General features: G+C 53.3%; 3 protein-coding genes and 1 long non-coding RNA gene across 4 annotated transcripts in view; 2 read left to right on the forward strand and 2 right to left on the reverse strand.

Moving 5' to 3' along the window:
• Nucleotides 1-9: 9 nt before the first annotated feature.
• On the reverse strand, nucleotides 10-2,779 carry RSAD1 (radical S-adenosyl methionine domain containing 1). Its single transcript, XM_032129077.1, has 9 exons — nucleotides 2,564-2,779; nucleotides 1,977-2,110; nucleotides 1,693-1,897; nucleotides 1,255-1,620; nucleotides 1,107-1,170; nucleotides 873-1,020; nucleotides 748-802; nucleotides 277-380; nucleotides 10-201 (listed from the first exon to the last, which is right to left on the reverse strand). Exons 1-9 carry the CDS (start codon nucleotides 2,738-2,740, stop codon nucleotides 30-32), a joined length of 1,425 nt encoding a protein of 474 aa, XP_031984968.1. The 5' UTR covers nucleotides 2,741-2,779; the 3' UTR covers nucleotides 10-29.
• A 60-nt stretch (nucleotides 2,780-2,839) lies between these two features.
• LOC116453534 lies at nucleotides 2,840-4,607 on the forward strand. Its single transcript, XR_004243847.1, has 2 exons — nucleotides 2,840-3,415; nucleotides 4,144-4,607. It is a non-coding gene; the product is annotated as an uncharacterized LOC116453534 (long non-coding RNA).
• Nucleotides 4,608-5,008: 401 nt separating this feature from the next.
• The window catches only part of ACSF2 (acyl-CoA synthetase family member 2), a 35,907-nt gene continuing 15,090 nt past the window's right edge, over nucleotides 5,009-25,825 (reverse strand). The window contains exons 11-16 of the mRNA XM_032129076.1: nucleotides 7,575-7,682; nucleotides 7,316-7,467; nucleotides 6,729-6,870; nucleotides 5,538-5,648; nucleotides 5,309-5,377; nucleotides 5,009-5,217 (exon numbers count right to left, since the gene is read on the reverse strand). Coding sequence (XP_031984967.1) covers nucleotides 5,167-5,217; nucleotides 5,309-5,377; nucleotides 5,538-5,648; nucleotides 6,729-6,870; nucleotides 7,316-7,467; nucleotides 7,575-7,682 — 633 coding nt within the window. The 3' untranslated portion in view covers nucleotides 5,009-5,166. The remainder of the gene's footprint in view (nucleotides 5,218-5,308; nucleotides 5,378-5,537; nucleotides 5,649-6,728; nucleotides 6,871-7,315; nucleotides 7,468-7,574; nucleotides 7,683-25,825) is intronic.
• Nucleotides 16,456-24,632, forward strand: CHAD (chondroadherin). The gene is made up of 4 exons (XM_032129078.1): nucleotides 16,456-17,336; nucleotides 20,950-21,113; nucleotides 21,278-21,423; nucleotides 23,677-24,632. Exons 1-3 carry the CDS (start codon nucleotides 16,557-16,559, stop codon nucleotides 21,417-21,419), a joined length of 1,086 nt encoding a protein of 361 aa, XP_031984969.1. The 5' UTR covers nucleotides 16,456-16,556; the 3' UTR covers nucleotides 21,420-21,423; nucleotides 23,677-24,632.

Genomic DNA, 25,825 nt, shown 5'->3' on the forward strand with positions numbered 1-25,825 from the left:
CTCAGCCAGCACACTGCTCCTGTGGTTTATTATCCATTGTGGCCGCTTACAGCCCTCGCGTCCCGGCCACCGGCTCGGTCCCCCGCCGGGGTCCCCCTCGGTGGGCGCCGGGCAGCGCCCAGCACCCGCTGCAGCTGCCAGAGCAGGTCGGGCAGCAGCGAGTCCAGCACGGCCAGGCCGGCCCAGGTGCACCGCAGGCCACTGGGGAAGAGGTGGTAGTGAGCCCCGGTGCCCCGGGGAGACCCCCGGTCCTGCCCACGGTTCCTCGGGGCTCACCCGCTGTCCAGGACGAGCCAGCCCTGCTGCTGCAGTGCCCGAGCCTCCCCCGGCGCCCCGAACACGGCCTGCAGGCTGAGCTGGGGGGAGAAGTGCCCCCAGCGCTGTGTGCCCAGGGCGAGAGAAGGATGTTAGTGATGGGGCATCAACATCCCAGTGCCCAAAGGGCTGAAGAGGGGCTTTGGACAAGGGAGTGGAGTGACAGGAAAAGGGAGGAATGGATGGAAAGGGCAGATTTGGATTAGATATTGGGAAGAAATTCTGCTTTGAGAGCGGTGAGGCCCTGACACAGGTTGCCCAGAGAAGTTGTGGATGCCCCATCCCTGGAAATGGTCAAAGCCAGGTTGGACAGGGGTGTCCCTTCCCATGCCAGGGAGTGGAACGAGATGGGCTTTAAGGTCCCACCCAATCCAAACCATTCTGTTATTAGCATCAGGTCGATGTGGGGTGTCACCACGGGTGGCTCCTAACCTCGTGTGTGACGCCTTCATCCGTGCGCAGTCCCAGGGTGAGCAGCTCCTCCAGCCTGTGGGGGCACGGAGAGCTGTGTGGTAGCACGGACAGGGAGGGGGCATGGGGGGGACCCCAGTACTCACTGCTCCAGCGGGCTCAGCACCACCCGACTCCTGGTGCCGTGTCCCTGGCTGTGCACCTCCCGCATCCAGGCGACAGGCTCCAGAGTCTGGACACGGGCTTCCCGGCTGCGGCCGCCCTCACCCCGCGGCACAAAGCGCCCATGCGCCCCTGCAGCAGCCAGGGAGGGGGACAACAGAGTTCAGGGGGCACATGGCCACACACTCCCCCCCACTGGCCCCCCATCACCCCCTTACCTGGCCCCACACCGATGTACTGGTCAGCCCGCCAGTATGAGAGGTTGTGGGTGCTGAGGGCGCCCTGGAGGAGAGCCCTGGGGTGAGGGGGGGCTGACCCTGCTGGGGCAGCATGACATAGGGGGACACAGCATCAGGGGCATCCCACCTTCCGTGCAAAATTGGAGACCTCATAGTGGCGGAAGCCAGCGGCCGCCAGCACAGTGCGGGCGGTCTGGTACATGTCAGCCAGCACGTCCTGCGGCGGTGCGGGCAGGGCTCCCCGCCGGACCTGTGCTGCCAGCGCCGTGCCCGGCTCCAGCGTCAGCTGGTACAGGGAGATGTGGTTGTCACAGAGCCCCAGCGCCGCCTCCAGCCGCTGCGCCCAGGCATCCCGGCTCTGTCCCGGCAGCCCAAACAGGAGGTCAATGGAGGTTCGGCCAGGGAAGAGCCCCCGTGCTGCTTCCACAGCCTTCCACGCCTCTGCCGCTGTGTGCTCCCGGCCCAGCATCCTCAGCTCGGAGTCTTCCAGAGACTGCAGAGGGAGCATGGTGACAATGGGGTCACGGGGAGCTGTGGGGGCTGCGGCGGGGAGAGCCCCTCTGACCTGGACGCCCATTGAGAGGCGGTTGACCCCGGCTGCCCTGAAGCCGGCGAGGCGCGATGTGCTGGTGGAGCTGGGGTTGGCCTCCAGCGTGACTTCGGCACCAGCAGGAAGGTGGGCAGCCACCGCCACGGCCTCCAACACTGCCTCAACAGTGCCAGGGCTGGCCAGGCTGGGGGTGCCCCCGCCGAAGAAGACGGAGCTGACGCTGTAGGGCAGAGGGTGGGAAGCTGCAGGTGGGCACCGAAGGGCCCAGCACTCCCCAAAAGCCCACCCTGTACACCCACCTGTGCACCTGGCTGAGGCGGAGCAGGGTCTGTGCTTCCCGCACCAGGCAGGCGCGCACAGCCGCCTCATCCACCGCGGGCACCACGTACGTGTTGAAGTTGCAGTAGGAGCAGCGCTTGCGGCAGTAGGGCCACTGCGGGCACGGGGAGTGTGGGATGACCATGCCCTCACCCTTCGCCACTCCATTTTGAGGGGAAACAGCGCCAGCCCGGTGCATGGACCCCAGTGCCCCCCACCTGCCCCTCAAGGCACACGACCCACAGGTGTGACCCTTCATGTGCACGGCTCGGGGACCCCCTCAGCTCAGACTAGCCCCATGACATGTGCAAGGTTGGGCTCTCCCCCACGTGTGCAAGCCCCGAGGTCCCACATGCACCCACGTGTGTACGAGCCCCAAGGAGCCACATCCACCTTCCACCTGTGCCAGCCCCGTGCCCCTCAAGGTGCGCAAGCCGCGGGGTCCCTCTCCCCACATGTGCAAGCCCCAGGACCCACCTGTGTCCCCACGTGGGCTAACCCCTGACTCCCCGTGCACCCCGCACAAGCCCCGGGGTCCCCCCGGTGTTCCCCCGGTGTCCCCGCTCACGTGCACGTAGAGCGCGGCCGTGGCGGGGCCGGCCGGTTCTGGGACCGGCTCCGGGGCCGGTTCCGCGGCAGGACCCGGTCCCGGTGCCTGTCCCGGTGCCCGTCCCGAGCCACCCCCGCCGGGCAGCGCCGCAGCGACAGCCGCCAGCTTCCGCGGCCACTTCCGCGCCGCCGCCATGGGATGGGACCTGCGGGCCGCCGCACCGGGCGGGCACCGGGCGGGGCCGCCCCCGCTGTGCGCGGGGCCGGGGCGGGGCGCAGGGCCCGGGGGAGGGATCGGAAGCAAAGCTCTTCGGTCTCGATGAGGGCTATGCGGGGGATGCTCCCTGTGGATGATGGGGGTGCTGGGGTCAATGACCTCCCCCGGGGCCGGGAACACAGGGGTCAGTGTCCTCTCCCGGTGCCGGGGATGCCAGGGCCGGTGTGCTCCCCAGACACACGGCCCCAGTGAGGTTTGCGAGCCGCCCCCGCATCCTTCCCCGGCTGCTCCTCGGGGCTGGGAAGGGTTTTCCAGCGTTTCGGCGGAGGGAGGTGGCCTGTCCCCACACAGGGTTGTGCAAAGCCGCAGCTGACGAACCCCGATGTTAGCAGTTGTCTCTATATAGCCACGGGGAACTCCGAAATGCCCATGACACAGGCTGTGGCTGCAGATTCCTGGGACAGAAACGCGAAGTTCGGCGTAACCCACTCCTGGTGTCACCTTCCCCACTCCGGGGAGTTTCCGAGCAGTCGGCGAGGACTATAAGAGTGGGACTCAGGCACGGGCAGGGCAGAGGCCATGGAGCGAACCTGGAGCACCACTGCACGCACCGAGACCGCCCTATCAGTCAGAAGGACCAGCTTTTCCTCTTCCGTGAGTATTTACAGCCGGGGATGCATCATCCCAGGGGTTGGGAAGGGGCAGGGGGCACCGCGGGAGGTGTCCTGGTTTGCAAGGGCTGGATGTGCTCCGGGGAAGGCATGGGATGGTAGGGAAAGCTTCCCTGGGACCAGGCTCTGCCAGGGCTCAGACCCATGGATGGTGCTGCCCCACTCTCAGAACAGGAGCAGGAGTGGGGTGGCAGGGACTGTTCCCCCTGTGCTTGCTGTGACCAGGACCCACTGGGTTCCTCAGCAGTGTGTCTGTCCTCACGAGCCAGGGCTGGTGTCACCTTCATTTCTTACTCACTGCCCCCCAGCTACGGTGAGTACATGGGGCACCTGTGGGCAGAGCAGGGGTTGTGCCAGGGCTGGAGGTACTGATCAGGGAGGGGAGGAGAAGCTCTGCTCACTGCAGGCCTGTCCTGCACCTGGGTTGGTGCTGTGGGAAGCAAAAGAAGGTAAACAGTCCTTCTTCCCTAGACATCAGTCACTGAGGCCCTCTGTGCCCCAAGGTCCCTGGCTACAGCTGCAGGTAACAGTCCTTCCCTCGGGAAGGAAGGTTACAGAGGTAACCAGGGGAGGGAGGAGACCCCAGTGAAATGCGGAAGGATCAGTGCCGACACCAGCCCCACGAGCAATGTGGGAACAGGAGAGGAACTTGCTGAGAAGACACTGTACAGAAAGAGTCTGACACAAGCCATCCATGTTTTTTTCTTTCAGAGAGCAGATGTGGACAGGAGACTTGTCCCCACCGTCTGCTTCCATGGGTAGAGCCCCCAGTCCAGCTGCGAGATGAAGGATTGAGACCTCACTGACGCTCTCCCTCTCTCCCTGTTGCACCCTTTCTCTCTCCCCCCACTGGAGGAAGCCACAGCACAGAGGGGGCCCAGCCTTAGCCCAGCTCAGGAAGGAAGCAGGAGGGAGACAGCAGGAGGTCAGCGAGAGTTGGCAGCAACATTGTCTGCTTTCCAGCTGGGGTGGGACACTTCTGGCAAAGAGGAGCTCTGCTGTCCCTCTTCTCACAGGAGTCTTTCATGGTTGGGAGGTACCAAATAACTCCCGTAAAATGCTGTCCTAGGTACGCTCTGCTTCACGCTGCCAATGGGACAGGAATTTTGGTATTTCTGCAACAGCCTTACTGTCTTGTCCAAAACAACAAAATAAACAAAGCCATGTCTACCTTGGAGAAGGTTTTTCTTGGGAAACACCTGGGGGAGGTGTGGGAACAGAGTGAGCTTTTCCAGCCGGTTTTAGGGAGCCCCAAAGCAAAGTCTCATTCTCTGAACCCCCTGCCCCTCATTTCAAGTTCAGTTGCTCTTAAATGACCCAGGAGTCTCACAACATCCAAGGAGAAAAGGCATCACGTACCCTGGGAAGCCAGGCCAGGGTGTTCAGACTTAAAAATGTCAGTAAAATACCCACCAGCATCTGTTCAACTCCTCTGAAATGGCTGCAGCCAAACTGCTCAGAGACACGCAAAATTTTTAAACCTTCATAAGGTCTTTCAGTAACTGGACAGAATTCCAGAAATAAGCATCCCTTCCTCACACCACAGTATTTCTGTTGGCAAAGACACAAGCCCAACTAGGAAAAAAAGGTGCTCTGTTTTATTGACTAAAAGTGCCATCAGCCTGATGTCGGGGGGAAAGTCTCCACTGCTTAGACCAAGGCACAGGTGAAAAGCACACTCAGAGCTGACTGAAATGGATGATTCAGCGTGGTTTTTGCTCTGCCTTCCCAATCTCAGAGCTGAAGGTGCTGCTCCATCTGCTCCCTCAACTTGTATTTCTGAATCTGGAATAGAGTGCAGAGAGGAGGGAGAGAGACTCAGAGAGGAGCTGGGACAGAATGCCAGGGTTCCTGCGCTGCCCCAGCCCCCTCTTACCTTGGCTGAGACAGTGAGTGGGTATTGCCCCACAAACACAACATAACGTGGGATCTTGAAATGGGAGATCTGGGAAGAGAAAAACAAGGGCTACACAGCCCGAAAGGAACAGCCTGGCACTGTCAGGGCTGGGTCCCCCAGTGCTCTAAATCCATAGGCTTTCATCCACCAGCCCCCAGCAGCCAACAGGTGTACTGGTCTGGAAGGAAACTGAGGGCTGGGGACCTACCTTCCCTTTGCAGAAAGCTTTGATCTCTTCCTCGGTGCAGTCCTGCCCAGCCCGCAGTCGGATGCAGGCACAGATCTCTTCTCCCATCCTCGAATCCTTCACACCAACCACCTGGTTGGGACAGATGGACGGTGTGAGCCTTGGGGACGTCCCTGTCCTCCCACGGGGTCTGTGCTGGCCCATGGCACGTTCCCTGACCCCATACCACGGGTTGCTGGAGCATTGTGGGTGCAACATGGACCTGTCATCCCTCTGCTTCCAAAAGAATGGGACAAGAGGTTTCACAAACAACAGGAGACTTGGTAGGCTGCCACGAGTGCTTCGGGATCTCCAGATGGAACGGCAGGGGAGGGATGAGGTTGAATTAAAGGATTATTGGAAACCCTTATAATCACAGATCTTAGTGGGCCACTGCCTGTGACACCAGGAAATGGGCTTTCCGAGCCTGAGCCCTCTCCAGAGTTTGCTCCCACTATTCCACAAGACTCCTGCTGCCATTCCCTGCCTTGAACCAGTATTGCAAACTTCTAGAGACACGTCGATCCTTTTGAGTCCAGAGCAGTGACATAAAGCCCTAGAAACCACATAAACAGGGCTGGTTTGCAACCCATCTGCACTGAGACTGTTCCAAGGAGAGATGCTTGCCTGGCACAGGCAGAACTCTGACTAAATAACCAGTTTATTTATGGGGAAACTTGTCTGGCACAAAACCTGGAGAACAATCCCAGCAGACTGGGAGCAGCTGCTTAGTCCTGGAAATCTTTGTTGTCTTGCAAAGGGATGAAACAAAGTCTCACTCCTCATCTCCAGGGACTTGTTGGAAGAGTCTTCCTGGATGTCAGAGTTGAGCAATTATCAGTAAAAACTGTCCTTCCAGACTGCTTTCTGAGTAAGAATTTCAGAGGGAGCTATGAAAGTGGACAGGAAGTTTAAAACTGAAGAATGACAGGCACTTTGCAGACACGCAGCTGGAGCACAAGGGCATTGCCCCAATCCCTATGCCCCATGCCAGGAGCTCTGCCCACCCCTTCCATCCCATGAGCCTCTCCCTCCTCCTTGCTAACCAGTATTACATAGAATTTGATGCTGAAAACAGGGAAAGACAACCAGGTTCCAAGCAGCAATCCCACAAGCTTTATGTGCAGGATTCCCAAAACCAGCTGCTCACCCACCCAATTTCCTCTCACTCACCTGGACCTCCTCAACCTTGGGATGGGTGTGAAGGAACTGCTCAAGTTCTGCTGGATAGATGTTCTCTCCTCCCCGAATAATCATGTCCTTGCAACGCCCTATAATTTTGCAGTAGCCGTGCTCATCCAGGCTCGCGAGGTCCCTGCAATGAGAACACCCTCCTAGTCCTGTCCCAGCTGGGTGGAAGAATGGCTGATGCTCCCACCCAGCCAGGGTGGTATCCAGAGGATAATGGCTGAGATGCCACCTGAACACACGGAAGAGATCAAAGAGCTCCTGTTACAGAAATTGGCAGCATCCACACAAGCACCAGGGTTTACGGGAGAGGCAGCTCCTGCCTCTGCCCTCTACCCCCACAGGCCCTCCATCCACAAGAGGCCAGTGACAATCCCCCTCTCCAGGGACACTCAGCACCAAGGGCTCTGTGCTAAAAGCAGTTCTGAAGTGTCACAGACAGACCAGAGGGATAAACTGGGACAGTCTACTTTGGAAATCCCAGCCAAGCACTCCTATACACACCCATGCATCCCCATCCAGTGTCACCCTGTGGGACAGTCTGGGACGAGTGGGGCTGTTCCCAGACTCACCCTGTCTTATACCACCTCTCAGCAGTGATCACTTCTCTTGTCTTGGCAGGGTCGTTCCAGTAGCCCAGCATGACGCAGTAGCCACGGATCTGAAGCTCCCCGGGAGTGTTCAGAGGCACAGATTGCCCTGTTTCTGGATCCTCAATTTTTGCCTGGAAGAGAAGAAGGGCTTAATTAGACACCAGCACCAGACAGGGAGAATGGAGTGAGGTCTGCTGCTGGCAGAGGACCTGGAGCAGGTGGGGAAGGTCATGGTCACCTCTGTGTGGGGAAAGATGTATCCCACTGTCTCAGTTTTCCGGTCGATGCTGTCACTGGGGAACCCCATGAAGGTGACAGGGCTGTTTTCTGTGGTCCCATAGGCAACCTGCAAACACAGGAGAGGAAATGTGTCTCAAGGGGAAAGAGGACGCCACAGCTCAGGGCATGGGAAAGACAAAGCTGGTCATGACCTCAGGGGAGAGTGGGGTGGGAGGAGGATGTTCTCCCAAGCCACTCAGGTCACAGGAAGCCCTGCTCTCCTGGCTGTGGATGGGGCCCTCCAGACACTTCTGCCAGAGAGTCTTGGAGAAACAGGAGCTAAAGCATCACTGCACCTGCCTGCCATGGCCTTCCTCACCTCCCTCACAGTGCTCCAGACCCCATCACCCACAACACTTGGGGTGTCATGTATTTTTGACACCCCAACTGCTATTCTTGGAGGACTCCAAGGTTCGCCATCCTCCTTTTTTAACCCCTGCTTCTCCAAGCCCTGACTCCACACCATCTCTGCCAGACACTGACTTTGCCTTGGTACCCTTGTAGCCAAGGTGCTGACTTTGCCTTGCATCTCTAACAGCTCAGGGAACACAGGACATCACTTTGGAAAAACCCTGGAGCCAGCAGCAGGCTCCTGTGGGAGACAGTGTGTCCTGCAGCATGGCTGCTTGCTGCAGATGCTTTTGTGCAGACATCAGCCCCCGTAAACCTTGTGAGGGCATCACGAGGCTGCTCAACACTCGGCACAGCTGCCCTTACAGACCCAAAGCCTCACAGCGGGATGAAAGCTCCTTGCTGCTAAACCTCCCTCACAGCTAATCCCGACGGCAGGCTCTGAGCCACCTCAGCTGAAGGTCACTTCTCCTCGGACGAAAATTCCAGCACTTTATGCCCAGCTCAGTGGTCTGGCTGAGGCAGCGGGAGCTGCACAGGAGGTGCCCTGGGCAGCTCTGAGCTGCACCAACAGCACCATTGCTGGGATTGCTGCTCCATCTCCAGCTCCTGGGAGCTGTGTTTCAGCAGTGGGAGCTGCTGGAGCACTGCTCTGGTGTCTCTAACCCACTCACAGTAATGTCACCCCAGTAATGTCACCGGTGGCTGCTTTGCCGGGAGAGCACGGCTGTGAAAGTGCTGATGTGGGAAGTATTTCCTCATTTCTCCTCCACTTCTCCAGACTAATCTGTGAGCAGCTCTGACTCACCAAATTGGTCAGTTCCTTCAGAGCAAATGCCCAGGTGTGCCTACATGGTCATGGCTTGGGCATGGTGCTCACCCAGCCCCAGACACCTAAAGTAGGGCTTTGCAAAGGGCTGTGATGAAGCTTCTGAACAAGGATGAAAATATCCTGAATGAGCTGAACACAACACTGGTATAGTGTACAACAGTGGGTAATAACACTGGAGCAGGTGGTGCTTTCTGCTGCTTGGAGCTGCTGGAGGATCTCATGTTGGGCACAGTCTGTCACAACGGCTGATGCTCTTGTTGACTGCACCAGGGTCAGCGTGAATCCAAGATGGAGCCTGCTTTTATCCAGGAATCTGGAGAAGAACTTCTCCAGGATGCTGCAGGGACCATCTGGTGCAAACTGCTCTGCTTGGAGCCTGGCAGCCCCCAAGGAGAGACTGTGAATAGGCTTCTGCTCCCAGACACAAGGACAACATTCCAGCCGGGTGCAAACCCACAGCATCTCATGCTCAGGCTGAATTTCTCTCCCACCCACTAATACGAGTCCTGTGGCTGAATCAAATGACTGACCAGACCCAAATCCAAGACCTTAAACACTTATTAAAAATCCCAGTGCCTTTGTTTTTTTGTTTTACTCTGCTGGATGAATTGCAGTGTTGGTCCCAGGATCCCAGCCAAGCCCTGAGTCAATCCTTGCTGCCTCTCTGGGTCGCTCCAGCAGTTTAATTGGATGCAGGAGCAGGCAGCTCCCTGGCAGGATGATGCTGTGAGTGCCGTGGCTCACCAGGCTACTCCAGATGCCTGGCCCTGTGCCCTGTACCCCAAACACCAGCTATTGCTGCCTTGGCCCCATAAACACCCTCACACCCTCACAAATGGGCTTCCCAACTGGTCCAGAGGGCACCACGGACCCTGGAGGTCTGAACCTCCAGCCCTTCATCTGCTTCCCAATCACTGCCTTCCCCAGCACATCACTCTGTAGCCAGACACCAGGATGTTGCTCCAGATCTTTCCAAGATGTTCCCTCCCTCTTAGGATGGTTTTCCGCAGCTATATTCCCAGGATGGAGGCAAGGGATGGAGCAAACCCTTGTGCCAGCACTGCTGTCCTTCCCAACCCTTATCTGACACGTGGAGCATCCAACATCTCCATTTTCAGCAGCAGATGAAACCACACTTCCACTAAACCCCACACACCAATTTAAACTTGGAGATATCCATGAAGATTCCTAGCTTTCATGACCCAAAGGGACACTTAACATCATTCAGCCTTGTCATCTGGTGTAATTCAGTCCAGAAAACCTCACCCAATAATTTCAGCATCAGCTCCATAATTTCCACTGGAGCTGTATCTGGTGTCAAAGCAGAGCTTTCCAGAGGCACAGATTCCAGCTTGGACCCTTGGCTTCGAGAGGAGCTACATGAATACAAAATATAATTGACAGCAAAGCCCTTTTTTACTGTAGGACCAGAAGTGACCCCCCAACACCCAGATCAGTCCTGCCCTCAGTGATGACAAGGACAGCTCCAAAACAAACTGCTGCCTAACTTGCTCCTACCAACAAGAGATTCATTCTTTGTGAATCCTAAGCCTCTGTATAAACCAGGAATAAAAAGAACATCTTAGCAGGACTGTGTTTTTTAAAGCACATTTCCCAAACATTTCCTGCTAGTGCTGTTCAAATACTGGTCACTGTGGAACAGGCAAAACAGCCTGAAGAGGGAAGCGTCTAAAAATTAAAAATAAAGTAAAAACAATCAGACTCCAGTCTCTTTAGTAAACATTTGGGAGGCAGACTGATCTGGTGGGGACAGTGGGGACTCTGAAGACCCTGGGTTTTTCCCAACTGTGCTGCTTATTTACTGCATAACTTGGAACAAGCCACATCAGCCCTCTGCTCCTTGGTTTCCCTCTGCATTCAACAGCAATAAAAACCCAGTGCCCTCCACATTCAACTGTTGCTGAAAGCTGTGATGAAAAGGCTGGGGTTTGTACCACCAGTACCCCAAGTGGGGTTATACTGGGTGGCACTGGAGCAGAAGGTCAGGGCTGCAGGAGGGCATGAGTTGCTTGGAGGACACCCAGCCCTGGTGCTCTGCTCAGGGAGGATCTTCACACCCCTCATCACCAGCCTCTGGTTGTGCCACGCTGGAGGATGATGATAGCAGGGCTTGAACCGCCAAACTGAAGCCTACAGAAACTGAGCTTTGCTGGAGACAATATTGGCCTCAGAAAAAAACCAGCAAATTGACCGTGAAAGAATAGGGATTTTTAGACTTCAAAGAGGGCGTAATGAACAACAGAAAGCAGACTGGCAACCCAAGAGATGTGCTCAGGGACCTCTAAGAGGCCCTTTGAACCCCTCTCAGTGTAACATGCTGCATGGATCTAATTATCCCTAAACCCGTGCCGAGTGTGTCTGTCTCAGATATCTCCACCAGAGTCAACCCCAGCCCTTCCCATCACAGCCAGCTCCAAATCATCTTCAACTGAGCAACAACCTTCCCTCACTCAGCTGCTCCCTGCCAAGATCACCCTAAACTTTTCTGTCCTCTGGGGACATGCGTCTCCTTGCTTTGGAGATATCCCGCTATCCCAAATTGTATTGGAATATTCCTGAACCTTCAGGTCAACTTCGCTGCTGCAAAAAACAACTTCTGATCACATCCAGCCTGTGTCACACCGAGATCTCATTTCCTTCCCCAGCAACAGTACCATCTTTGTGTCAGAAACACCAGGACACAAACAAACAGGTCTTGCAGGACAAATCTCCAAGGGTGGCCACCCTGTTGGCATCTCTCCCCACCAAGAGAGCTGCCAGACAGTCCCAGTTTGGATGAGGCTTAAAAAAGATCCCAAAAGTGTTAGGTGCCCAAAGCACCTTCTTTGTGCTGTGGCATGCAATGGCTTTGCCTCAGGAGGAGACCAAAAGGACAACCCAGTGTGCCCCGGCTGAAACTGCATGGGAATGAATCTCCTGTTATTGCCCAGTGAGGACAAGCTGCTCCTCGTGGTCTGGAGTTAAAGCTGCCTCTCTTCTCTCCAGGCCAAGCAGCATCCTTGAGGCTTGGAACTATTTCCCCTTCCTGCCAGCAGTGCAGAAGTGCTGCCCAGTGGCAACCAGCAAAGACATGGGCAGTTACTGGTTTATCCACAGTGTGATAAAGGTCTTTGCTGTGCAATTAACTCCATCCTCCCTAGTGCTGGTGCCAGTGCATTTGGGAAAAGTGAACTTAAAAGCAAAAAGAGAGGGGAAATGTACAAAGTGTCACATAAAGGTAGAAAACCACTGGTTTGGGGATATCTGGATGCTCAAAGCTGTTGGAGAAGGAAATTCAGCAAAAGTTGAGGGGCAAAGGTAACATCCCTATGGATTTGGAGAGCTCAGCTCCCACCAAACACACGGCTAGAAGCCCAGGATCTTGTTGCTTCCATGCAGCATTTTAGATGTTCTCACAGCCCATTCCCGCAGCTACAGAAACCACCCATTCATCAGGTCCTCCCCAAAAACAAGGTGGGGTGGGGAGGCCAGGGACAAGCAGGGAAGCTGTCACCACATGGAGCGGAGGGGACTAATGGCTGGGGAGCATTGGGGAAAGGCAGAAGTCTTGCATGGATCAGTGGTGCTCCACAAGGGAAGAGGCTCTGCAAACCAGGACAAGAGCCCTGGCCAGAGCAGTGGGATGCTAGGGAACGTCTGGTGCCTCACAGGGTGGACACGGCAGGGCTGGGAGAGGCTGTAAGGGCTGGGTGAACTTCACAGGAGAGGCCAAGAGCCTCATCCAGCAGCTGCTGGAATCAGCAGAAGGGAAGGGTGGGTGGACATCAATGGGGAGCCAAACTGGCAACAGATCAATGGGTGGAGGCCATGCTACAGTGGAAGAAAACCATCAGAAGGAAGGAAGTGGACCCACCATCACCTCCTCCAGCTCAACAAGCAGCCCCCACACTGCAGTGATGAGGACCCTTCAATAAAATGGCAATTCAGGTCTGAACTCAGAGCCCTGGATGCCACTGCTGGGACCCTCAGGTGCTGCCTGGAAGAGGGGGGGAACTCAGGAAAGCCTCTGGGACTCCCCTTTGCTCACCCACCACTGCTCCTTGAACACTGCCTGGAGTGTACTCTGCCCTTGGGACAAATCCATGGGACACTGCAGAGCTTGCACCTTCTCCTACCCTGCTCCCAGCCCAGCACCCGGTGCCAGGGGCTCAGCTCCACAAGGGCTGGGGCACTCCAGGACAGCCCCAGAAGCTGCCTGAGCCCTCACCTCCAGCCAAAATGAGCAAAGCTGCACCCCAAGGCCAGCTCCACTGGTGCCACTTCAAGAAGCTGATTGCAACTCTTCACTGACACAGGAAACAAGATCTGGAGCCCCTAAGATCTACAGAATCAGGCTTAAAAGAGCAATGGAATATTTTAACATGGAACTGTCTTGATATGCCAGAACTGTTCATACTTATAAAGATTAAACACGGAAAAGACCATCTCCAATATTGTGCCAAAACAGTTCAGACCCTCAGCATCGAAGAAACACCCCAAATCTGTATTTATAGTGCGCCAAAAACTGTATTTATTTGCTTAGCCCACAGCAGCTCCGAGAAAGACAGGAAGGGAGTCCAGCATCTGCGAGTCACCAGGAATGTTTGCAGAACTGTTAATCAATTAAAAAAAGAGAGGGTGGCAGGATAATCCTGCCTCTTCTGCGATGTCCTTGCAGTGCTGGTCCCAGGGGATGTGTGAGGTAGCAGCTGGCCAGGACCCAGCTCCCCACGCCTGTGGCACAGGGACACCGACACTGCTCCATTGTCACCTCCAGACTGCAAACCACCCACGACCGGGACCCAGGCAGGCTTTTGAGGATGGCTGGACATTTGCTGGCCAGTTGAGGGCTGCAAAACCCAGTGTGGGAAGAGCAGAGCCATCCAGCGAGCAGCTCAAAACACAAACAGCCAGGAGCTGGGGGAGAGGTGCCAGCTGCAGCAGATGCCAAACAGCTCCCACCACAGGAATGTGCTGGCCGAGGCATGGAAATCAAAAAATACTAGGGGAAAGAACTTCCTTTTATTCACCATTTGTGCCTGGAGAAATGGAGCTGAGGAGTGGACACCTCTTCCCTGCTGCCACCCCACTGTGGCACCAAAAATAACCTGGCATCCACCTAAACTCTACTGCAGGTGGGATCCTGGAGCAGGGACAGCTTCCCACCTCACAGCAGCATCATGGCAGCTACGTCCCAGCATTTTCACAAGGAAGCTACAGGTCTCACACACACATCCCTGCAGGGAGAGTGTCCCTGTCCCCCCAAATCTGCAGCCTCAGCCAGCAAACAGATAAAGGGTAGAAGAAAGGGAATTTTATCCCGAAAGGAAGAAAGAAAAGGAGGTTTGAGAAGTTTAACCTTTGAAAAGGGTCTTGTTCCAGAAATACACAGAGTAGGATGTATTTATGGATGGGGTTTGCAAGGCCCTCACCAACTTTTTGCTTCAACCACACTGGCCGAAATCTCTGCAGAAGCAGTAAGCTGCTAGATGATATTTTTTGCAAGGGGACAGGAAATCCAAGTACCAGACTCTCAGGGAAGGAGCACAGATACAGTCCCCAGATTCAGTGCCCAGCAGAAACAGGCAGGGTTTTAAATTTCACCCACCGGTTACTCTTGCACAAAATAGCTGGTACATAACTACAGGAATTGTTCATCAAATAATTACACTGAAAACTAAAGTGATTGAACCTGCTCAGAGAGAGAAAATAAAAGATGAAGATAGAAGATGATGCTTTAGAGGTGATTTTTTTTTCCTTTTCCAATCATTCACCCAGCTCCCTGCCTGAGCTCTATGAGCAGTGCACACTCAGGGGCACTCTCAGAATCATGGAACAGCAAACTGGAGAGGCAAAGAAGGAAAACACAGAAGTTTCTGTCTATCTCCTGTCTCTCTGTCTCAAAGGTCCTGACTAAGACACTCAAAGAGCTCCTCTAGAGCGCAAAGCAGGTGCGTGACCACTGTGGTGCCTACTGAACCAGGCATAAGCCAAAATACCATTGTTTTGATCAAAGAATTTTAATTCCTACAGTAACCAGGAGGTCCCTCCAGCAGGAGCCTGGAGCTCTCAAGGTCAGAGCATCTTTCCAGAGGTGAGAGCATCTTGGTGCTGAGGTGAGCTGCTCCACCTCAGGGCATCACACCTCAGGGCTGACAAACACTGAAAGCCTCACATGGCCTGGTTTGCACCAAGGCCCCACATTACATCATCGTTCGGCCACAGGCTCACCAGAACCACATTCCTACCCCAGAAGCCTATTTTCTCCCCCAAATTAGTCCTGCAGTGCAAACACTGCTCAGACTGACAGCTGCTGACCAGAGTGGGGCTGCCAGGCCGTTTGCATAACACGGTCCGGAGCACGCTCGGCGGCGCCGGCTGATTCCTCGCTGCAACAATGGAAAAACCCAGAAATCTCAGTGAATAAGCCAGTCTGTGTCCTAAGTCAGCCCTTGGATTTCCTCCCTTTCTTGAGCCCGTCTCGCCTCTGCACAGGCTCCTCTGGGGCTCTGCAGCCAGCCTCAGGAGCAGAAATCTCAACAAGCTCACAGTTATGTGCTCGGCTCTCAGCTGCTTGCTGCAGCCAGGAACTGGCTGGAAATCAGTTCAAAATGTTCCAGTTCCAAACCCCACCCCACAACCCCTGGATCTCTCTCTTCACACTCACAGAAGCAGGCACTGGGGCTTTTAACTGCTTTGCTTTAGCCTTCTTTATTGGGAGAGCAGGGGACAGCCCCTGTGGTGTTAATTCACCTTTCCCACCGCTACCCTAAGACAGGAGCCAAGGCAGATCCCAGTCCCAGCTCCAGCAGTGATTTTTTTTGCTCTGCTACCTCTCCATCTCTTTACCAATGCCAGTGCTTTTCCCTTTCCACAGCTCTGCCTCAAGAGCCACAGGCATTGCCACCTACCTCTACACCACTGCCTGGCATTTCATATCCACCAGCCTATGTCCCACCACCTCCTTGCAGGCTCTGATGCTGCCCCATCCCTTGTTGGAAGGTGCTGGGTACCCTGACCATCAGCATGTTATCCTCAAGTGTTCATAAGAAAAGGCACAGTAGAAATTAAGACTGTCTTTGCACTCCCTTTCTTGGCCAGCTCCTCAATGCAGCCTAGATCTGCAAGTGTTCAACCAAAATTTGGCACTGCAAGAGCAACTGCAGCGCTGTTGGCCTTTGGCATGACCTCACAGCACTCCCACCTCCTCCAATCCTCTGTGAGAACAGGACCAGGAGCTTCTCCCCAAACCAGCTGAGGCTAAATAGAACCCCGGAGTCTGCTGGAAGCTCCAGCAGGAGGTGGCTGTGGAGCTCAGCAGTGCTCCCTGCTATACTGTTCAACCAAAACAGGCTGTTTTCCCCCCTGCAGGTGAATCTGGGCCCTGCTCAGCTCAGGAGGGACCAGGCAGGTTCTCCACAGAGCAGGTCTGTGTTGGTTCTTTCGGACTATTTGCCTCCCATTTTCCTCCAGAGATGAAAACCACCCCTGCACATCGCTCAGCAGCAGGGCCAGGCAGGGCCGTGGACACTCCTCTGCCTGGTGCCAAGGGGTTAAGCTCACAGTAAGTTCCCAAAGCCAGTTGTTTCCAACTGGCTGCTGCCTGCGGTTTGTGGGAAGGGATTTTGCTTTTTAATAACATTATAAATAGGGCTGTGTTCAGTATGCTGCAAACCCAGTTACTCTCTCTCTCTCCCCCACCCCATCTCTCTCCTCCTCCTGCTTCTCTTCCCACCACACTTAATTCCAGATCTGACCATGAAGGGGTCAGGCTTCTTCCTCAGTGTCCTCAGCCTGCTGGCATGTCTTGTCTCCACCACGCAGGCATGTCCCCCCAGCTGCCACTGCCACGGCGGAGACCTGCAGCACGTCATCTGTGACAACGCAGGGCTGAAGAAGATCCCCAAGGTGCCCGAGCAGACACGGCTCCTCAACCTGCAGAAGAACAACTTCCCCATCCTGCCAACCAACGGCTTCCGTGACATGAAAAAGCTGGTGTCCCTGCACCTCCAGAGCTCACGGATCAAGGAGATCTCCACCGGAGCCTTCCGGGGGCTCAAGAGCCTGGTCTACCTCTATCTCACTGACAACCAGATCAGTGTCATAAAGCCAGGAGCCTTCGATGATCTCTCTGATCTCACCTACTTGTACCTGGACAAGAACAAGATCCCAGACCTATCCAAAGGGCTCCTCTCCCCTCTTGTCAACCTCTTCATCCTACACTTGGGCAGCAATAAAATCCGGGAGCTGAAACCAGGGGTTTTCAATGGGGCTAAAGATCTGCGCTGGCTCTTCCTCTCTGACAACTCCCTCACCAACCTCCTACCTGGGGCCATGGAGGATGTAGAAAACCTCGCTGTCCTCCACCTGGACAAGAACCAGCTGAGCAGCTACCCTGTGAATGCAATGAGTAAGCTGAGAGTGCTGGAGGAACTGAAACTTTCTCATAACCCAATTGAGGTCATCCCTGACAACGCCTTCCAGTCCTTCGGGCGATACCTGCAGACACTCCACCTGGACAACATGAAACTGAAGAAGGTGAGTCCTTTCTCTTTCCACTTGCTCCAGATGAGAAACAGGGGGCTTGGTTTTCTTCTCCTTTACAAAGCCCTTGGTTTGCTGTCCCTCCCTTGCAGAGGAGAGGGGAGATGCAGGTCTGCAGGCTCTGCAGGCAGCAAGGCCCTGCATGGCTCAAGCGAGGGATGAGAGTGAGCACCCCACCCTTCTGTAATTTATGAAAGCCCAAATTATCTGATTAAGCCCCCTGGATGGATGCAAGGCAGGGCATTCCCTCCCAAGCTGGGAGGTGACACCAGACATTGAGAAAGGTACCTAGGATGCTCCAGGACAATTAGGAACCCCCCCTCCTCCAAGAAATAAGGTGAGGGATGAGAGGTGAGCATGTCCCTTGTACTGGAGGGCACTTCCACCTTGCAGAGCTGAGCTGCTCTGCCTCCTTTGCTCAGCCCAGGTACCTGCTGTAGGTTGGAAGAGGGAGACTCCTCAGAGGATCTGTGAATAGTCCTGGTTTCTTACCCCTGCCCTTCAGACAGGTAGGGGTACAGACCTTCATCTTCGCCTCCCTGCTGCCTCCCAGCCTGACACGTTACAAGGAAAGGTTTGTTTATTGATGCTCTCTGAAAAAGAAGTCTCGCAGCATCTTACAAAGGGGCCCTGTTCCCACTGGAGGGGAGAAGGGACATTCAGGTATCCCAAAGGGCAAAACAACCCCCTCCTTTTTCTGTGAGAAAGCAGCGTCACATTCCGGGAATCACTTGTGTTAGGACCTCTGAAAAGCCAGGCAGTGCTGCAGAACCCTGCACAGCACCCTGATGCAGCCTGATGTCCTGGGTGAATCCCCCATGGCTGGAAAGGGAGGGTGCTGCAGGCAGAACAGAACAGTTCTCTCTGGGATGATGCTCTGCCAGGAAGCCCAAGGAGTATCCAGGTGAGGCAGGTTGGGACTGCATGGCAAAGCAACACCCACCACCACATGCAGGAAAATGTGATGAAGAAGAGAATTTCTTCACAACTCAGTCTCATGGGCATGAGCAGATCACATGAAAGCTACAAGAAATGCATCACACCAGAGTTTTCAAAGGGATAACATCCCAAAAAGCTCAAAAACTGGAATTACAGCTTGTCCAGGTGCAGAACAACACTAAATAAACCAGCTCAAAAATAGTTCAGTATCTAAGACCTTGTCCACTCAGAACATAAACCTCTCCAGGATGGGACTGAGCAAACTTAACACTTGAAAAGAATCTATTGACCTTACTAGGCAAGACCTTAGATGTGCTGCCACAGCATTTCTGTAGACTCAGTTCTAAGGCACATTCAGTCAAATATTGCAGCATAATGTTGTACTAGCTAGAGATACCAGAGTCGCAAGTTACGTGTTGAAGAAATTAGACTCTGGGGTGTTCCAGGGAAACAAGCATCCTTGGTTTGGCCACGAAGCAATGGTTAACAATTCTAGCCAGCAAAAAGGACTTTGTTTTTTACAGTGACCACCTGTGGACAGGAACTTTAAAGGCTCTTGTGCAGCCAGTGCCTTCTTTCCTCCCCAGCAGCCCAACAGGACACCAGTTTATGGGGTGAGCACTAACAGGTGTGGCTTCTGCAGCTTCAGGGCTTGTAAATACAAATCTTCCAGCTCAGCATTTTCCCTTTAAATCCTCAAAGGCCTCATACCCAAACAGCCCACATGTGAACTTTGCACAGCTAAGAGACATCTAATCACAGAGGCCGCGTGATCCAGGAAATCACCACCAAATGCTCCAAGTGCTGCTGGCATCTTGACTGCAGCTCTTTCTCCTTCACAAACGTGCTGTCCTTAGCTGTTCCCTGCATGGCTGCAAGATTTTTGAGCTGATCAAGTGTAAACCCATGCAATTCTACCCCAGCCTAAATAACACTTGAGCAGAAGGAAGGACAGCCCTCAGGCTCCAGCACAGAGCTTCTCTTCCCCCCCAGCATCACAGACCCACACCGGACCCCACAGGGCTGTGTTGCACAGGCCAGGACCCTCCTCGTACCTCAGCATGAGACAGGCACCCCTGTCTGCGTATTCAGTGTAAAATAAATTAACAGCAGCAATCCTCCATCTAAATAAGGGATAAAAATCACCCTTTTCTTCCCAAAGACACGCTCTGGCAGGCGGCTCGGCAGCTGTTAGCAGCAGATGTGAACTCTTCTCATGGGGCTGGGAGAGGAATGAGCAGCTGAGACAGTAACACCACTGTCCAACTCTCCCGCCCCTTGCATGGCGTGCCAGCATCCCTCGGAGCAGCTCCACTATCAGCACAGTCCAACCTCCCAAGGTCAGCTCAGTTTTGGACAGAGAAGGCCAGCAATGCTGACTGTCCAACAGCTACAGGGATCTGGGAGTCTCCTAGCTAAGCTCTACTCCCATCCAGCAATGCTTAATTTGGAAGATGACAAAAGTTCACGGCTTAAAATAGTGTGTTTCCTCTGTCAAGGTTTTCAGCTTAGAGAGCATGAACACACCCTGATGGTCCATGAGAAGAGCAAGGTTCTTTTCAGAAATGGGAGCACAGGTGCTGGGCTGGGAGGCTTTGGGAAGACCTAGTGAGTGTTCTCTCCAACCTCTGGAGAAAGTTTTCCCCCCACTTTGAGAGGGGGAAGAAATGGTTTGTCAAAGCCAAGAAGAGCTTTGTGCTTTGTCAGGGAGCCCCTCTCCATCCATCACTGCCAAGGAAGTTTCTGTTGAGGGGTTTGCTTTCAACAGCTTTCCAACTTGAGTAACCATGGGCTGAAAAATTTCAGGGATGAGGCCTTGGGGAAAAGAGGAGAGGGCTGCAGAGCCAGGTCTACAGCCTCTCTCTGCTTTTTGGCAGCTTTCTTAAGGGAGGCTCTACCTTAAAGCTTCCCTGTCTACCACAAAAAGACAAACTTTACAGCATCCCTTGCAAAAAAAACCACTGGAAATGAGGAAAAATAGAGGAGGTTGAGGTGCTGGAAACATGCCTGTATTTCTACATTGCTCAGATGCCAAGTGTAACTTTCCACTCGGAGACCCTGGGCACTGCCAAAGTCTACAGCCCCTTCAGACGCCACAAACACTCCCTCCTTCAGCCGCTCCAGGATAGGAAAGGCAACAGGCCTTGGGAGGATTTCCAGCCTTAGAAAGGAATATACCAGAAAATATCTTCATTTAGAATGAAGAAGTATGGCTCAAAAATAAAAAAGGCTGCCAGACTTCAATTTATTTAGGGATGTGGCTGCAAAGACAATCCCACATGGATTTGGGATGCAGCTCTCCTTGTAGGAGACTCCATCACCCACAAGTCCACCAGTCTGTTGCCTCTCAAGTGTACAGAACTTCCAGCAAGCCAGGTCCCTGTTCACAGCTCCTTCTCTTGCTCTCTCCATGCTTCATAGAATGATAGGATGGCCTGGGTTGGAAGGGACATTAAAGATGATCCCTTTCCAAAACCCCTTGACATGGGCAAGGACACCAGGTTGCTCCAAGGCCCGTCCAACCTGGGATGGCACATTCACAACTTCTCTGGGCAACATGTCCCAGTGCCTTGTTCTAATGATACTCAAAGTCTGGAACAGAGGCCCTCAGGTCCCAAGTCCCCATTCCCCAACTCCACGTTCCTCACCAGGAACCCTTGTGCTTCAGTTTGCAGACAACGCGTTTGCCGGCGTGACCGTGCTGAAAACCGCCCACCTGGAGAACAACCGGCTCACCCAGCTGCCCCGAAACTTCCCTTTTGACAAAATGGAGATGCTGACGATCTCCCAAAACCCCTGGCACTGCAACTGCCAGCTGGCACCTCTGCGCAAGTACGGCACCGTCCCACCCCACACTCCCCGGGGTCTCCTTGGGCCTCCTGAGCTGTGCCAGGACACTGCTGGCACACTCAGCAGCTCTCTCCCCACCCTGCCCTCTGATGTCCATGGTTTGTGCCTTTTTTAAGCTCCTCTTTTCTTTCCTCCCTGTGTCACAGGTGGCTGAAGGGCAACCGCACCCGTGCTGAGGACACCTGCTCCACACCAGCGCAGTACCGGGGACAGCCCATCAGGGACACTCCGGCCCTCCGCTCCTGCAAGCTGCCCACCAAGAGGTCCAGGAAGGGGAGCCGCCATTAAACACGTAAGATGGTTCCCTTTTAGTCACACCAGAAGCCCCAGCACCTTCTGTGGCATCGGGCTTAAATGCCACCAGGGTTTGGCTCACAGCAGCTCATCCATCCACCCACCAATGTCTCCACTCAGAGCTGCTCCATCTCCTGGCTCCATGAGCTCCCAGAGCAGAGCACCTGCCTGGAGCATCAGGGATGGAGTCAACTCTGTGAAACAAACACAGGGCTAAAGACAGGCCTGGGGCAGAAAGTGAGGGCAAAACATGTAAATAAATATAAACCAGAGAAGTAAGGATCCTGAAAACACACACGGAATAACTTTGAAATCTTCAGAGCTCCTATTGCAACATGGAAAAAATTTAATCTCTTTTTGCAGCAATTGTTGTACTTTAGGAAAAAAACCAAAAGCCCTGCACTGTAGCAGGATTTAAGCCTCAATCATGCTTCAGGCACCATGGTGATGTGCACACTGTCCTACCAACAAAGCCCCATATCAAGTCAGGAGGTAATTGTTGTGCAAAAGGGATAAACACCGTATATCAAAACAAGGGTGGATTTAGTCCCCTCTTACCCTGAGCTGGGACCACACAAGCTTTATTTTTCTAACCAACTGGAGATGCTCAGCCCTTTGCCCTATAAAGCTCCTCCAGGTCTGGTGTGAAATCCAGGGCAGGACATTGCTGGGAAGTCTTGCCCCAGGCTGCCCAGCCCATAGGAAAATAGATCTCTTCCATAAGGAGCAGCTCTTCATCCAGCACTTGCCTTTCCACAACTACAATTCCCTCCAAGACAGTCAGGTATTTAAAAACAACAGATGTTGCCTTCAAATGAGTATCCCAGAGGAGGGAGGTTCAAGACAGCAAATATTCTTTGGGCAAGGTGTCCTGGGCCAGGAGGTGATTCAGAGACAGGGCTGCCTTCCCCTCCTGCAATGAGCTTTTGCTGACAGCTACCAAGGCAAACACCGACTGTGAAAACCAATCACACAAACACCTTCCACAGCTGGAAACTACCAAGGGTATTAAATTCAGCCCACAGAGGAGCAAAAAAGCCACAACTGTCATCACTCCACCCCAAGCATTTTAGTTTTTCCCATCCCAGGAATAGATCTGGAGTTTGTACAGATTCCAGAGGATTTCGAATGAGCCTGTGAATTTGTAAGCTCTTGGGAAAGGGACCTTTGCTCATTTGTTAAGGGAAGTGCAGTGATCCTGCACTGCACTGTATGGACAGAGGAGCTCATTGTGCCATGTTATGGCCATTTGGTCCCCACTTCACTAAGGATATGCACAACAGGATGGAGAAAGGAAATTTATGACCAAAATGTCAGGGATTATACCAGCTTCTCTGTGCCTTTCTAAAGTGGTTATTTCTCTTGTAGTGCCAAAGGGTTTTATGGATTGGAGATGGAAATACCGGTCATTCCATACAGGGCAGGAAAAGTTCTGCTCTAAGTATGGAAAAACTTCAGTTTTCTAAACCACAGTACTTAAACATAGTTTATTTACAGGTCTGACTCTTCTTAATCTTCTCTCCCTGTCTGAACTCAATCCCAGTTCCCTCCTCCATGGTGAGAGTAAGAAAACCATGACAATAATACCTGGGGTTTTTTTCCTGTAACACTTTCCATCCAGCTCCCTCAAACAGGTTTACAGGGGCTCATGAAATTGAAAACTATTTATTCCAGTCTTGCAGGAGACAAAGCTCGGTGCCTTCAGGTGTCAGTGCCAAAACGCAGGTACACAAACCCACTCCAGTGTTGTGGGCATGAATCTTATGAAAGGACTCTGACTTCATCATGCACCTCTTGAGAGCCAGGCAGCTGTCAGATACAGGGGTCTGTATTTCAGGGATGAGGACTGACTTGGGTCACTGACTAAATTTAAGATAAAAAGCTGCTTGGTAGTTTCTAAAACTCCACCTGCCCTGGATTTTCAGAACCAGGGCATCAAAATAGTCCACTACTCTTGAAAATTTTGCTCTGGGTTTCCTTCCTTTGCCAAGAAAGTGCTCCCTGACCATCAGCACTTTGGGTAAGATCCTCAGGAGTCACACAGAGAGTTGTCAGAGTAGCTCAGAGACAGGACTAATCGATTTCCTCTGCTCTGGCAAGTTGTAACAGCTCCTTGACTCCAAACTCTTCACTTTCAAGTATGGGCTTAATCCGCTGATTTCAAAACAAACAGACAAATGTTACAAGTTTACTGCTCTGCTTGAAAAATCCCCTTAAAGATGTGGCCTTGCCTCTTTTTTAACCCTGGCAGGCTCCAGCATGGCCCGTCCTGGTGACCGGTCACTTCAACCATCAGAAAACTACTGACTTCCGAGTCCTTCCTTGAGCTTCTCCTACCTGTCAGGAAACACTTCTAATGTATCTGAACACCTCCAGCCTCTTCCGAATCCCTGCTTCTCTGCTGATCACAAGGATGGAATCCACCTTCTCAATCTTTTCTGACATCTATGTATTTTAAAAGAGGCCTTTTAAAAAACTAAACTATGCATGACCATACTAAGACAAGCTAAGCTAGATCCTGCCAGTAAAACACAGTCATCTTTCCCAGAAGAAACATAACCCATGTCCCTGATCAAACAGCTGGTCACTGTCTCTCCCATTCCAGAGGAGAAGGAGCAAGTGGGAAGGTAGGAGCATCCCTCCCCCAGCTGCTTGATAAGGAAAATTGATCTCAACCCATGCAAAGAGACTCCCCTGCCTTCCCATGGAGGGGACCCCTGCAGGCCAGGGCTGAGGGGACAGATGAAGCAGTTACCAAGAGCCGGTGGCCCCGAGGCAACAATCTCCCAAAATTGGCCAGAAATCCTTTATGGGAAGCAGTACTGGGAACCCCCAGAACTGGAGCCATCTGAAGACTGGATTCCCTCCCACTCTGTGGGGTCACCAAGACGTCCAAGAGGAGAAGGTGTGCACGGTGCAGTTGGCTTGGGCACCCCTCCTCTCCTCCCCACCCATACTCCAGAGGATCTAGCAGCACACCAGGGTGACTGTGGTTTATTGTCACGGCTATCACAATGCCACAGTTGCAACTCAACTATGTTTTTTAATCCTGAGGAGTTATATAAATATATGTCTATTTATTCCTCTGTAACTGAGTGTAAATGACCTTTAAGAGGGTGAAAACTCCTCTGCCTCCTATATAGAAATCGAATTGTATATTTTCTTATGTACATCTTCTGTATAAAGCTCTTGCTGCAAAGATGAATTCAACAAGTCTCTGTGAGTCTGTCTGAGGGCTGAAGGGATCAGGAGTAACATGAGACCAGTGACACAAATATAGACTTAATCCTCTTTATCCCATGGGCAGAGCAACTGTTTGGGAGGGTTTTATTATTTCTCTTGCTACACAACAGGAACATGTGACACCTAATGAGTCCTGGGCTCTCACAGTAATGCTTGAAAATATTTTGTGAGGCCAAACTCAAGCTTACTATAAAAATAGGTAGCTGTCACCTGACAGAGTTCAAGCAGCAGCAACAAGGCTGTCCCTGGAGTTTCCAGCTCGGCATTAAGAGCATCATATCCAGGAAAAATACTTGGCTGCATCCAAGGCGGCTCCAGGACGGATGCCCTGGATTCCCCTGGTCTGTGGCAGAGCACACAGCTGTCCCCGTAAAACCCTGGTGCAGTCAGGGTCTGCCAACAACAACAGCCTAATCTGACTCCCAGACCCACGTGTTTATCCATCACTACTGGCTGCTTCCTCAGCCTTGGGAAGCAGCGTGGCACCAAATTAATTTCCTTTAGGGCAAAACAAAATAGTCCTTTTTTGGCTCAGCCATTCGCATGCAGATGGCAGGACCTGCCTATGAGATGTGTCACCTGGAGGGCCACTGACCCCCTTGCTGGTGGCCTTTCCCCCACATGCAGCACATGCTGGTGGCTCTTGCACAGGCCCAGGGTGCTGGGACACGTGGTGGAGCTGCAGCACACGTGGCCCAGCATGTGCTGCCCTTCTGGCGATGCAGCATTTGGTGCTGCACATGTGGATGGCACCATGCCCACGACCTGACTCAGACATGACAAAAACCATGAAATGAGAGTTTACATCCACAGGAAATCCAGTATGGGGAAAGAAACTCGACAGCTCCACAGCAAGAGGAATACAAGCATCCACCCACACCAACATAAACCAGCACTGCCTCTGCCATCATCATCCTGGCAGTGTGTCCAACTGAATGTTAGTAAAAGTTTTTAAATGAGCAGCAGAATTTCACTTAATGACATTGAATGTGATGCCTTGTCTTCTTCCAAAGCTTCCTCCCCAGACACCCCAGCAGCAACCAGGCAGAATCCTCACTTCTGTCTTCCAGCTCCTTTGAGCCTTCCCTCTTCAGCCTGATCTCAGCAGCTCAGGACTGCCAGGGACCACTCTGGTCCAGAGACACCCAAACTCAGCA

The sequence above is a fragment of the Corvus moneduloides genome, chromosome 19 (genome assembly GCF_009650955.1).
Source record: "Corvus moneduloides isolate bCorMon1 chromosome 19, bCorMon1.pri, whole genome shotgun sequence".
In the NCBI taxonomy this organism is placed as follows: Eukaryota; Metazoa; Chordata; class Aves; order Passeriformes; family Corvidae; genus Corvus; species Corvus moneduloides.

Coding starts and splice junctions, on each gene's coding strand:
- CHAD (XM_032129078.1), top strand. CDS start 16,557: ATGAAGGGGTCAGGCTTCTTCCTCAGTGTCCTCAGCCTGCTGGCATGT. Junction 17,337..20,949: donor ACAACATGAAACTGAAGAAG/GTGAGTCCTTTC, acceptor CTTGTGCTTCAG/TTTGCAGACAACGCGTTTGC. Junction 21,114..21,277: donor CAGCTGGCACCTCTGCGCAA/GTACGGCACCGT, acceptor CCTGTGTCACAG/GTGGCTGAAGGGCAACCGCA.
- RSAD1 (XM_032129077.1), bottom strand. CDS start 2,740: ATGGCGGCGGCGCGGAAGTGGCCGCGGAAGCTGGCGGCTGTCGCTGCG. Junction 1,621..1,692: donor GCCTCTCAATGGGCGTCCAG/GTCAGAGGGGCT, acceptor CTCCCTCTGCAG/TCTCTGGAAGACTCCGAGCT. Junction 803..872: donor GTGCTGAGCCCGCTGGAGCA/GTGAGTACTGGG, acceptor GTGCCCCCACAG/GCTGGAGGAGCTGCTCACCC.